We start from the raw sequence: 13,872 nt of genomic DNA, 5'->3' as shown, positions 1-13,872 counted from the left end.
ACACTCTCTACACTCACCCTCCCACTCCCTTGCCATCAGCTCCCTCCCATTATCTTCCTCTGTCCAAAGGCTATTGATTCTTCTCACTCCATATCTATTGATCTCTCTCTGCTCTCTGCTCCCTTCTCCTTCTACCATCAATAGATCCTGCAGACCCATCTCTTTCCCTTATGCAGATTGCTCTACAGACAGGTCCCTTCCACCTGCACTCACAACCCACAGCCAGTCCTCCCAACACCCCCCCCACCCCTCCCCTCCTTACAGGTTCCCCTGCGTGGCGGTTAGCCGTACGTTTTCAGGAAGCACATCCTCATCGGGTCAATAACTCACTAGAGCACACAAAGGCAGGCATCCCAGGGACTCTCATGCCTGTTTTACGCAGGAATAAACCATGGCCCAGCCAGGGGACTCGGCTTCCCGAAGGTCTCCCGGTGGGGCAGAGGCCGAGGTGGGAGTGGCACCCAGCCCTTGACTCCTCTGCTGTGCCTGTTGGCCTTGCCCTGGGGAATCTTCACTTGCCTTGGAATCGAGGAGGTTGGTGTTTTATTTATTTTGTTACTGACTCATTATGTTTGCCTCAGCACAGACTACACAGCCAGTTCTTAATAAAGGCTTGTTGAATGAATAAATAAATAAGTGTTCAGGCTGATATTAAAATGAGTTTTTGGCCTCTGAGCAGACATTGCCTGGGCAGGGAGAGAGGAGAGGCTGGAGCGGAGCCAGTGGGACCAGCAGGGCCTGAGAACCTCATCAGAAGGGGCCTGTGCCCCACCTCCCGCAGGAGAAGAGGATGCTGTCTCCCAGCACCTCTTTGGGCCTCTGTCTGTCTCCATCTCCATCTGTTATGTAGAGGTCTCCTGGCACTCTTGGTCCCTCAGGCGCTGCTGGCCTTTCTTGAGCTCGTCTGCAGTAGGAGGGAAGGCTGTGTGTGGGGTGTGGAGTGCAGCAATAGGCACACACACACACACACACACACACACACGGCAGAGGAGGGGCAGGGCAGCACCTCGAAGACGAGTACACAGAGAAGGAGCAAGGTGGGGAGATGATTGAGTGATGGTGGGTCTATGTTGCTGGTGGGATGGCCGGGCACCCCACTCACCTTTCAGACCCTGGCCCATGCCCAGGGCCAGACCGTCCTTGGTCCATTGCACAATCCCCGAGTAGTTGAGCAGCACGCAGGGAAGTATGGCCCGCTGTCCGGCCACCACCGTCTGGTCAGCTGGCTCCTGGCTGAAGCGCATCTGGGTCCCTGGCAGAAGGGAAAAGCACTGGTTGAGGAGAGGGGCTCCACCGCCCCCCAGTCCCAGGCTCCCCTGCTGCAACAGGCCCGAGGGAGGGAGCTGAGGGTGGGCAGGTGAGCTCTCTGGTCACTGCCCCACTTCAGCTCCAGCCACTAGGCTCTGGAGTGTTGGGGGCTCATCCTGGATTCCTTCTCCCTCTGTGGCCCTTGGGACGGATTCAGAGCGAGAAGGCTTAGAAAGCATGTTATAGGAGGGCCTTGGAGGTGAGTCCAGTCCAGCCCCCTCGTTTTCCAGATGGGAATGCTGAGGGGATGCCCAGGGAGAAGAGAACCTTACCAGGCACCCAGCAGCCTGACGACAGAGAACTGGGGTGCCACTATGGCCAGCTGCCTCACCCCTTCCCCCGCGTCACTGCATGACGACATACAAAGTCGAGGGAGACAACAGCCCAAAGGTGATGCCACAGTCCCCCTCAAGGCTTGTGATTTTGGCCCATACAAATGAATATACCAACTGACCCCATCAGGACGTATGTCATACATGTCACCATGTGCTGACACACATGCAGGGTGGCCCAGGCACGATGCCCTGTGAATGCCCCCAGTGAGGGCATCAGGGTAGCTGTGGGCAGGCTCGTCATGATCTGTGCACCCTAACAGGTAGGTAAGTTTTCCTGGTCCTGGAGGTGCCCCCAAACCAGCAGCTATGAACACATTTCCTGGCAACCTCCATGTGCCTACCCCTTGTTCCCAAGCCCCAGGGCATGGGTGTGTACACACAGGTATCCCTGCCCACGTTCAGCCCCCCACACCCTGGGAGCTGCGGGCCGATGGCTCCACTTCTGTTCCCCTCTCCCTCTGGCTGCGGGAGCTACACATGGCTGCCCGGCTGGCAGCTCGGCCGGGAGCATTTGATTAGAGAACTGCAGAGTAATTGCCTTTAATTGTGGAGCCTAAATGGAGCAGGGAATTGGATTCCGGGTTTCTTCTCCCCCACCGCTCCCACCCACCCGCTCGCCCAGCACTGGTGGGCTCTGGTGTGGGGCAGGCCTGGGCCTTGGGCAGGGCACCCAGCAGCTCCCTGAGCTGTGAGCGACAGCTTCCTTTACTGGCCTGTTGGGTGAGGGGAGAGGAAATGGAGCAGTTGGGGACCACGGTGGGAGAGGTCAGGGGCTTCCTCACTGTGCCCCCAATCTGTCACACCACAGTAGCCAAAATCAGCTTTCCCCAGAACTCTGGGGACTCCTCCCTCTCCTGCTCCTCCTGGACTCCCTCATTTTATGCAGAGCCCACAATCCCCAAATCCAATCCTTTTCCAAACCCAACTCCCCATAATTTCTCTCATCTGCCGTCACTCCTCAGGGTAATACAAATGCATCCCTCTCCACTCCAAGACCTATACCTCCTGACCCTCTTAGCCACCACAGAAGCAGGGCCCTACTCTCATTCCACCCCTTCACCTCTCCTCTCCTGATTTCTTCCCTTCTTCCTGAGTCTGCCCCATACCCCCCGTCCTCCAGGAAGTCCTCCTAGGCTGATCCTGTAGCTCCTGGGGGCCAAAGGGAGCTAGCTCATGCCCTCCTCTAACCACTGGATCCCCCAGTCTTCAGGCACAGGCGTAAGCATGCATGGTTTTATTTGTCACGGGATGGAGGGCAGCGGTGGGCGGGGGCAGGAGGGCCCTCTCCTCTAGGGCTGCTTGCCCTGTGGACTGCCGCCACCAGGGAGAACTGAGAAAGTGAGGGGCTGGGCCAGGGGGGACCCCCGGGGTGGGGATAGGGAGCAGACGGAAGGACCGGATCTGAGTCAGCCTCTCCCTCACGCTTTGGGAAACAGGCAAATCCAGCCCCTTCGGTCTTCACGGGAAATAAAGGCAGTTGCCCCCGCCCCACACTCACCTCCGCTGACCCGACTTCCTATCCTCAACTGCTAAAGGAGGGAAGGGAAGGGTTGTCTACATTCCCAAGGATTCGGGTGGCAGGTGCCTGGGGTGCCTGCGATCCGGAGGGAGGGAAGGAGTGGGTCAGGTGAGCAGCCAGCATCATTAATTCGGCATTGCCCTCATTATTATTCAAATATATTCATATCCTTGCACAGTTCCCCAGCTCAGCTCTGTGCTTCAAACTCTCCACACTCACGGCTCTCCGGCTCTCCTTCCCTCGGCCCCTGGAGCCCCAGTCAAGGGCTCGGGAGTGGGGTGGTCAGTGGGCCCTGGCTCAGAGAGGCCATTTATATGCATAGCTGGAGAGTTTCCCACGTGGAGCCTGGAGCCCTCTCTGGTTGAAGTCTCCAGGGGACAGCGAGCCTTTGGCTCCGGTTGGTCTTCGGGAGAGGAGGCTGACCCTGAGACAGGTGGAAAGCACCTTGGAGTCCGAGTCAGGTGCTGGGGAGCTTGTCAGAAGGAGGCGTGCGACCTTGGGCGTGTCATTTCCCCCACTCGGGCCCATGTTCGTTTACCGGTGCAGGAAGGAGCCCGGACAAGGGAAGCAAAGGAAACCGTATGCTCCCCCACTCCGGCTGCGCATTCGGACGTCAGCCCCAGGCTGACACACGGATGCAGGGCTGCTAACCCATCTGACTCGCTCCCCACCTTCTTTCTCCTCGGTGAACAGCGGATGGTTATGAGAGAAAAATAAGATTGTCGTCATGTGCCCTTTCCTCAGTCCCGACTCGGGGCGATTGGAGAGGAGAGAGTAGAAACAACCCCCCTGGTTTCCAACGCAGTGATCTTAAGGGAAGTAGATCTCCAGGGGTTTCTCCCACGGAGCGGCTGGTGGGTTCAAACAACTGACCGGCGGAACACCTCCCCACTGTGCCACTCAGACTGCACTCCAATGCGGCTGGCCATGCTCTGTCTATAAAGAGCCAGGTGTCCTCTACACGGGAGGGGGGGCTGTCACCGTGACTGGCCCTGCGCAGACGACAGTGGATGCCGCCGCCCACCCCACCAAAAGCTGAGCAGACATACAAGGAATAAGGGGCCTTCTACATCCCTGCGGGGCGTTGAGACCTGCTCTTGGCGATGTGGGGTGGACACAATGGCCCCTCCCCAGAACCCAGAGCCGGGGGTTGTTTTAGGAAGCAAGTTCGGTGGAAAGGTCACCCAGGTGGAGTCTGCCCCTCCATGCCCCTAACCAAGCCTGTTTTTTCTGCCTCCCCACACCTCTATGCCTCTGCACAGGCCTTGTTCTGAGGGGGGAGATGGGAGCGTGGTCACAAGCTCCCTCCACAACTTCAGCATTCAGCCACCTCCTCTGAGAAGCCTTCCTTGACTGAATCCATGCCTCAGGGCCCTCAGCTCCTTCTCCCTTCTTCCAGGAGCCTGGCCCACACCTGCAGGGCCCATCCTCTGTAGGACTGGCCCACCCTCTGCAGGACCAGCCCACCCTCTGTAGGACTGGCCCACCCTCTGCAGGACCCCAGGGAAGCCTGGACTCTGGTGAAAGTCACCCCGCCCCCACTTCCATTTAAGGGAAAGACCAAGCACATGGCTCATTCCAGGTCAGGCTCAGAAGGCCAGCAGAGTCGGGCAGGGCGAGCCCTGACTGTGCTCTCCGAGGAGAAAGGTGCGTGTGCAGGACCTGGTCTGGAAGGCCCCATGAAGGTGAGGAGGATGAGGACTCCGGCCAGGCAGGTGAGAGTTTCTGAGTAGGGCGTGTGGCAGCAGGGAGGGCAGAGCAGTCCCGTGGCATCGTGGACGACTGGGACTGGAGGGCACAGGGCGGACGTGTGGCTAGTCCTTGAGAGCTACAGAGGTGCCAAGAGCCCCGGGGCTGCTGTGCGTTCGTTCACATGAAGTCTGCTCCTGATTCATGACGACCCAGTGCACTATGGAAGCAAACAATGCCCGGCCCTGCCCTCGAGATCCACATGCCTTTTCCCTGGCCTTTCTTCCTGGTGTGTCAGTCTAGAACAGTGGTTCTCAACCTGTGGGTCGTGACCCCTTTGGGGGGTTGAACGACCCTTTCACGGGGGTCACCCGATTCATAACAGTAGCAACATTAGTTATGAAGGAGCAATGAAAAATAATTCTATGGTTGGGGGTGGGGCACCACAACTTGAGGAACTGTCTTAAAGGGTCATGGCATTAGGAAGGTAGAGAAACACTGGTCTAGAAGCATCTCTGAAACTGGTTCAACATCCTACCAGTGCCCTTGCCTTCTCCGACTGCTGGATGGTGACTACGCATGAGGTGCCGGTGCTAAGAATCGAACCTGGGTCTCTGGCGTGGAAGGTAACAGTTCTACCAGCCAACCATCCCTGCCCCATGCAAACCCAGTACCAGGAGACTAACGGGACACACACATCCGAGCACAGGTCCCCGCTGGCCACCGATCCTCCCACCGACCATGGTGCAAAGCAGAGCCTGCACTAGAACCAGAGGGGAGATTTCCATTCCATCCCTGGCCCATGTTCAGGAGACAAAAACTTGTGCTGACCAGAAATGCAAGGAAATGGCTCCCTGCAGGGTGGGGCTGGGGAACCAGGTTTGGGGTGGGTGGGGTAGGGGGGGTTGTCAGGAAGAGCCTGATCTCAGGCAGAAAGTGAAAGCAGAAGCGGGCTGGCCCTCAGCTGCTCCAGTCTGGGGTGAGCTTGGTTCAGCGTTCTGCTCTGTGTTTTTAAATGAATTCCCACCTGCTTTGATCTCTCTCCCTCCCTGCCTTCAGACACCATCACAGATGTGGTGAACTCTTAAACAGCCATTGTGAAGACAGGCAGAGAAGAACTGAGCTGTGCACACAGGCGCAGGAGCACTAACACACACACACACACACACACACACACACACACACACACACACACACACACACACACCAGGGGAGGCTAATCGTGGTGCAAATGACAAGGAGAAATGGAGACAAAGACAAGACAACCCACACGGAGGCAGAGGGCACTGCAGAGCAAGACTGAGACTGGAGGGGAAGCAGCCAAGACAGGAGAGCGCAGGGCCTCAGGCAGACAGATCCAGAGAGGCTACCAAGGCAGAGCTGGTGGGACAGACCCCAGGGAGTCCCAGAGAGCTAGGGCGGAAGATAAAAGGTGGAAGGCTGACATTCCCAGAGAGATGGGGTGCAGAAGGCACATAGACCTGGGCGGGCGTGAGTGTGGAGAAAGTGGCTGGTCCTTGTGGATGAGGTGGGAGCTGGGATGGGGCCTTGGTTACTCTGACCCCTCTGCCCTCTCCCAATGGGCTCTTTGCTGCAGAGCATGGTATGGAGTGCTGACTGAGACTTGAGGCGCCTCCGATCCCCATTGATGGGCACTGTCTTTCCCACCAGTCGGGAAAGGTTGCAAGGTGTATATGTGGTGGAACAGATTAGGAAGCACCATTGCAAAGGTGAGGGGAGCACGGAGGGGCCCTGGGGAGGATTTGGGGGCACACTAGGGGGTGCTGTGGGGAGCTCTGTGCTGAATGCAGGAGGAGAGGTCGGTGCTACCAGGAACTTCCATTTCCCTCCCTCCCAGGTTAACCCCCCCCCCCCAATCCTCCCCCCAGCAGCCAATCTCTCCCAGCCCATCTCTCCGAGCTCCCCTGTGCTCAGGCTTGGAAGCGCTCCCTCCCCTGTTCTTCCAGCGCACTGTTTGGGCTTCTGGTTGTCGCACTCATCACTGCCTGCCTTGTATTAAAAGTTACTCATGTGTGTGCATGTTTCGGCCTCCCCCACTCTCCTGGGAGCCCCAGGAGAACAGAGACACTTTGATTTACCTTTCTTGTTCCTTCAATTCCAACAACATTCCTTGGTACGCAAGTGACTCCCGGTGACAACATGCCTGCCAGGTGCTCTCTGCACCTTGTTCTGGAGCATCTGGAGCCACTGCCCAGACCCCACACCAACCCTGAGGCTGTCCAGCGGATCCTGATCCACAGGGACCCCCCAGGTCTTACAGGGTGGAGCCGCCCCAGTGGATTCTGTGCCTGGTCTATTGATGGAAGAAGGTGGCCAGGACTTTTTTCCACGGTGCCTCTGGGCGAGTTTGAACCACTGATCTTTGGGGGTCACCCAAGGATCTTCATTCCCTCCATGGGAAAGAAGGCTCAGATACTTAGGTGACAGCCATGGGGGTGGGGGGCACCGGTGAGGCTTAAGCCAGGGTACTGCCTGCTCTGGGTACTGTGCCAGGCCACTGAATAGTCAGAAGCACATGCAACATCAAGGGATCCATGGTCCCACCCCGAAGAGCAGTGGGGGCCCTGTGCTGTGCAGCTCTCCCCCCTTTACACCTCAAACGTCTCTCTTCACCTTGTTTGCCTCCTGGGAGGGCCTTGCTCATACAGCTGGGACTGGTCAGTGCCCTGAAGACTTGCCCTGCCGACGGCCACCAACCCCAGGAGAAGCCTTGCCATAACCCTCCTGCCCCAGCAAGTGTACACCAAGAATCTGGGTGGCACAGTGTCTGAGCACTCGGCTGCTGACCTAAAGGTTGGCGGTTCGAACCCACTGAGCAGAAGAAAGACTTGGCGATCTTCTCCTGGCAAGATTATAGCTTAGGAAGCTTGGGGGGTGGTAGGGGGGCAGGTCTATTTGGTCACTTATGGGCAAGAAAGGAAGAGGGATACTCCAGGCAGGGCCTGCTGCCCAGAGGGATTTACTCAAACTCCCTCCCTGCCATTGAGTCGATGCTGACTCATGGAGACCCCATAGGACAGGGTAGAACTGGCCCTGTGAGTTTCCGAGATTGTAAGCCTCGTGTTTCTCCCAAGGAGCCGAGGAGTGGCTGGTGGTTTTGAACTGCTAACTTGTCAAATGACAGCCACACACATAACCATGATGCCACCAGAGCTCCTGGGCAATTTAGGGGGTCACCAAATGCCAGTCTTTAGACTGCCACTGCCTGCTAGTGAAAGAAGCAGGCATCATCAGTGCTTGTTATCATGAGCCGCCAAATCACATCCCATGCACAAGGGCATCAGACCCTTGTGGTCCGTTTTGTTCTGAGCAGGATTGCCTGACCTTTGTTCCTTGTCTGTTTCCTTCGGGAATCTGCTGGGACCTGGATCTGCTCAGTGCTCCCAGCAGCTGACAGGCAATTGTTATGCATGGGGTGCTGGGAATCTAACCCCCCCACCCCCCCACCCCACCCCCGCCCTCCATGAAGAGGGCAGATTCTCTCACTGCCTCACCGGTGCCACCAGCATCAAAACCCTGCTCATAGAGCTCCAGGCCCTGGGCTGAGCATGTCACGGATCTTCTGACCCTTAAGGACAATGAGGTAGGCCCAGTTATTACCGCTGGTAGGGAACTAAGGCTCAGAGAGAGGAACCAGTTTACCAACAGTCACACAACTCATACGGCAGCTGCTTCCCAAAGAAGGGAACGAGATACCAGGGTCCCTCTGGGACGCCCTGCCAACAGCCTGCCCCTGTGGTCCTCCCACCACTCCGTCTCCTCGGCCCTTCTAGCTCAGAGTCTGTCCACTGGACAAACCTGCTCCCAGGGGCCTCACCACGTCCCACGCTCCTGCCACACACAGGGGGCACCCCTCTCCCAGCCACCCTTCCCTCTAAGCCCCACCCACATCTCCTTGACCCTGACCTTCCTGGGGCAACACGGCTGGCTGGGGGTGGGGGGCCGGGGAGAGGCCAGTGGAAAACATCTGCCCAGTGGCTCAAGGAACACACCTCCTGTCCCTGCCAGGCCTGTCCCCAAGGCTGGGGACCAGACTTCCACACAGAGGCCTGGGAGGAAGGAGAGGCTGAATCTTATGTTTGATGGAGATCGGGAAGTGGATCTCTAAATCTAGCAGGAAACCCTGCCTGCTGGGCCAGCCCTGAACCAGTGAGGGAGTGGGTTCAACACAGGGGAAGCCAGGAAGCCAGGAGGGGGGGTGGGGTGGAGGCTCCACCCTGTCTCCCTGGATTTATCAAAGGAGCAGTAATGAACCCCCTGGGCTGAGGAGCCAGTCCCCAGCTCTCCACTCCAGATTATGCTGCTGGTTCAAAGGAAAGCCTTTGATTCGCACAGACAGCTTTCAGATGGAACTAAATCTCTCCCCACTCACTCAACTCTTCTCCTGCCGCCCTCCCTCCCCTTCCCTCCCTCTGCTCCCACATCTCCACTCCCCACCCTTAAATCTTTCTCACCCCCACCTCGGCCATTCCCGTCCTGCCCCTTGAAAAACAGGCAGTCACCAGCAAGGTCCCTTCGCATTGGATGCTCTCACAGAGAAAAGAGGCCCCTGATCTTCTGGGCTGGTCCCGTGATGGGAGAGGAGAGGAGAGAGGGAGATTGGCACTTGTAGTAGACCAGGAGGGAGAGGGGAGACTGCTGACCTGGTCCTGGGCAGAGTGAGGCACATGAGGAGGCAGAGATCAAAATCGAAGAACAGAAGCAGCTGGCAGGCAAGGACACAGTTGAGAGGAGAGGCTAAGAAGAAGGAACAAACAATGCCAGAGAAGGAAAGAGGAGGGGAGAGGCAGACACTAGACCCACATAGAACCTGCCCCCAGAGAGCCTGCAGACAAGAGCCCGGCCCAGAATCCTCGCTGCCCTTGGCCTCCTGGAGGCCCCTGAGTCAGAGGACAAACCCGTGCTGTGAATCAGATGGTTGGCTTGGGGTTTTTTGCAAGGAGATCACCAGGTCTTTCTTCCTAGTCTTAGTCCGGCAGCTCCACAGACCCCTGTGCAACCTCACAGCAACACACAGCCCTCCGTGACAGATGAGCAGTGTCCACACATGAGGCACAGCAGCTGGACATGGGGCCCTCTTTGTGGAAAGCAAACACTGTGCCCCTGAACCACCTCTGCCCCGAATCCCCCCACATCCCAAGCTGGTGGGACTTGACAGCTCGTCACCCACCCTCTCCGGCAGAGGAAGGACCAGCGGCGCACAGACAGTCCCCTCCCGTGTGGCAATGACTGGAGTTCAGGTGAAGCGCCCCAAACCCCAAAGAGATTTCAGACATTCGGCCCCCACTCCGAAGGTTCTCCAGCGTTCAGGATCCTTTGATAAAGACACAATGACATGAGGAGCCCCCAGTCCTCTGACTCAACCACCTCCCTCCCCCGTCCTCTTTCCCCAGGGAGCCTGAGGGAGAAGCACCAGCTTCGGGCCCCATCGCACCCCAGCCTGCCTGGCCACAGCCACAGCCACACTGATGTATGACGGAAGGGACAGATGAAGGGGAGTCTTTCCAGGGACCAGGCAGGGTTTTACAAGCGGTGGGAGTCTGCCTTGGTTTCCTTGCATTGGAGCTGCCCGAGGGCTGGCTGTAGGGCCCCAGCAGAGGCCGTGTTCACAGTGACCTGGCCAGCTGAGTTTTGGGTCTGGGGCCAGTGGATTCGTCCCTGAGAGAGGCAGGAAGGGAACTCTGGCTGGGAGCCCCCTTTCAGTGAGAGACGGAAGTACTCTGGGCCAGGAGTCAGGCCATGTGGCCTGAGATGGCTCTGGCACTGCCACCAACCAGCTGTGTGAGACTTTGGGGAAGTCACTTCCCTTCTCAGACCCCCCCGCCCCCCGCTTCCACAAGCTGTGCAGTGTGAGCTGAAGAACTTGACACCCAAGAGCCTTTCCAGTTCTGAGCGTCTAAGGTTCTCTTCCCCACTTCCTGCTGTCTGGGCGCCCAGGCCAAAGCCTGTGCACATTCATAAGGACACAGTTCTTCTTGGGCTGGGGAGGAATTCTGGGTGGCAACAACTATTGAAACCCTCAACTCTTTGGTCATTCAAACCCAGGCAGCAGGAGACAGTTCTCCTGGGCATCTTGCTTCTACCAGTCACAGCCTTGAAAACCCTATGCAGCAAAACCCCAACGAGGGGACCCAACAAATGAACTCACGCTCACGAGCACCAAAGGCCAGTGTGGGGCGTTGTGGTATGGCGATGGTAGAGGGGCTACCCACATGGCACGTCCAGCACAGAGCCTTGTGTTCCCCGAATGCCAAACCAAAAACCAAACTCACTGCCATCTAGGCCATGCCCACTCAGTGTCCCTACAGGCAGGGCAGAGCTGCCCCTGTGGGTTTCTGAAACTGTGACGTTTTTTGGGAGTGGAAAGCCTCATCTTTCTCCTGAGAGGCGGCTGGTGGCTTCAAACTGCTGACCTGGTTAGCAGCCCAATACATAACCACTATGCCACCTGGGTTCCTACTAGCCCTTTCTAATAGGCTCACAGTGGAGAGACTAGGCAGTAGTGGGCAGCCATGCCTGTGTCCCTGAAATGACCTGCCAGCCCAAGGCCACTCACCTGGACTTTGGATTTTTAATCTGAAAAAGACTAGCAGGTGCGGCTGGAAGCAGGCCCAGGCTGTCCCATTTGGATGGCCAGCTCCCTCTGCCCGGCCAGCCCTGAGACACCTGGGCCAGCCCGGTCTGACAGCTCTATGCAAATGTGCCCCAGCAGGCACCCCCAGGAATGCTTTATGGGGACAATCAAGCCATGATAAGTTCGAGTGGGGTTGGCTTTAATAGGTCTGACAGACAGGAGGAGGAAGTGGGGGCTGGTGATAGGGCTCATGGATGGTTTTGTTAGGGGGGGCGGGGGACTGCATTTCAACTTGGCTTCTGTGGGCAAAGGGAAGAAGGTGGAGGAGAGAGGAGACAGGTGGCAGGCAAGGACGTTAGCTGAGAGAGGAGACAGCGGGCTAAGAAGAAAGAGAGAAAATGACAGAGAAGGAAAGAGGGGGCAGAGGCAGATGCTAGGCCAGTCCCCAACTGAGCCAGAAAAGACTGGAATCCAGAGATGGAGCCCGGCACAAGGAGCTGAGGTGGGGAGTGGAGAAAGGAAGGTGGTCCCTTGCCCCACCCGACACTCCACACCAGGGTCCCCTGACCCTAGAGGCTGACAGAGGGAGGGGCTCAGGTGCCTGGGTCTGCAGCCGTCCTGGAGTCCAGAAAAGGCAGGGAAAGAGAACCCACAGACCCCTGAAGGGGGGTCCGCTATGCCAAGAGCAAAGTCGGCTGAAGGCGGGGAGGAGCGCCATGGACAAGCAGAGGGTCAAGGGAGACCAGAGACAAAGACAGAGACCACAGAGAGGCTGTGCAGGACTTCCTAGAAGGGGGAAGGGCAGCAGGCCGGCAGGAGGGACCAGCCTCACCATGGCAGGAGCAGAGGAACGCTTCCAGCAGACAGAGGCCCTGAGGGTTACAGCCAAGCTGGGACAGGCCCTGGCTCTCACCAACCCACACCTTCTGTTTGGAAGAAAGGGAGGGTATATTTGGAGTCCACATGGCTCCAAAGGGCTGGTGGCTTCTGAGCCAGCTCCCTCCACCCCCCACGACCATCCTGGTTACTGAGGGTCCCCTTTCCAGAGGCAGGGCACATCCTGCTCTCCCTGCACGGATCAGGGGTCGGGGTGGGGAACCACGGAGGTCTCTGGCTGGCAGCCTTCCTTCACTTGGAGAAGGGAGGGAAAAGGAAGTGGTGAGAGGAATGGAGGAGGAGAAAGATGGATACAAAATGAGGAGCAAGATTTGAGGAGGTACAAAGGAGCGAGGAGTCTGCGCAGGGGGTGGGGGTGGGGAGGGAGGCTACAGGGCAGAAGGGCAGGAGGATCACCACCCTCTGGCCTCATCCGAAGGTCCAGAGCATTTAGGTGAAAGAAAAGGAGTGAAATCCCGAGAAGTGGGATGGATTTCTGAAAGGATTAGCCCAGGAAGGGGAGGAGAGAGAATGGGGTAAAGCTGGGTCGGAGGTAATTTAGAAGGCAGCTGAGGGCAGGGCCCTGTCACCCCACCAACCAGGACTGGCTCAAGTAACTGTGCGATCACATTCTTCCCAAGACTGAGTTCTGGGGGCAGCTAATCCGTGCCCCCGGTGGCCGCCCAGCTCAGAGGCCAGGCTCCACCACCCCATCCCTTCACTGTTCCTTGGGCAGAGGTCACTTTTCCGGCGGCCCAGCCCATCCCCTGATGGGTGGGGCAGACCATTTGAGCTAGGCTGTTGGCAGCTGGATAGCACCCAGAACTGCTCTGGTGAAAAGGCCTCTGAAGGTCCGGTCCTCTGGTGCAGCTCCGCTCTGCATATGTGGGGTGGCCAGGAAGGCAAATGAATTCTACTGCCTCTGGGGCCCTCCTTCACTCTGATGGGCACGGGTCTCCCTTCACCCACCCACTCACTCACCACCCACCCACTCGCTGCCATTGAGTCCGTGGAGATCCTTGCCACCCCGTTGGACAGGGTCGAGCTGCCCCTGTGCATTCTGAGCCAGTAACCCTGGACGCGTAGAAGACCTCGCCTCTCTCCCGAGGAGCAGCAGCGGGTGGTTTCAACGTGCTGACCATGCGGTTGACGGGCAACCTCTGTCACCAGAGACTAACTAAGCTCTGCTCCGACGCCTCCCTCAGGGAGTTTTCATATTCTTAGTTACCACCATTCTGATTTAACTTCAAAGTACTCGCTGAGAGAAGCCAGAAAGGCACCTCTGAGCCAGCAGGCTCCAAGCCCAGGAAGAAATGCAAACTGGTCCCCAGGCCCCTCGCCACACAGGTGTCCTGGCAATTCCAGCAACCGTCTTCTGACTAAACAGCCTTAGCCCAGAGGAAACCAGAAAGGTAATGGGCGAGGGCAGCAGTAAGAAGGGTGTTCTTTACCATGAACCCCAAAGACCCAGGGGAGCACCCAGGTCTTCAAATACTGTTGTTGTTATTGTTGTGTGCTGTTGAGCCCATTTCGGTTGACAGAGATCCCGC

The 13,872-nt window shown here is 57.7% G+C and overlaps 1 protein-coding gene across 2 annotated transcripts in view; it reads right to left on the bottom strand.

Annotated features, from left to right (window-relative positions):
* Positions 1 to 13,872, bottom strand: part of KIRREL1 (kirre like nephrin family adhesion molecule 1) — a 119,489-nt gene that overhangs the window by 19,128 nt on the left and 86,489 nt on the right. For both annotated transcript variants that reach the window (XM_075563644.1, XM_075563645.1), the window contains exon 2: positions 1,103 to 1,252. In XM_075563644.1, coding sequence (XP_075419759.1) covers positions 1,103 to 1,252 — 150 coding nt within the window. The remainder of the gene's footprint in view (positions 1 to 1,102; positions 1,253 to 13,872) is intronic.

The sequence above is a fragment of the Tenrec ecaudatus genome, chromosome 1 (assembly GCF_050624435.1).
Source record: "Tenrec ecaudatus isolate mTenEca1 chromosome 1, mTenEca1.hap1, whole genome shotgun sequence".
In the NCBI taxonomy this organism is placed as follows: Eukaryota; Metazoa; Chordata; class Mammalia; order Afrosoricida; family Tenrecidae; genus Tenrec; species Tenrec ecaudatus.
Note: the sequence above shows the minus strand (reverse complement) of the source record. Positions and strands in the feature narration are given on the sequence as shown.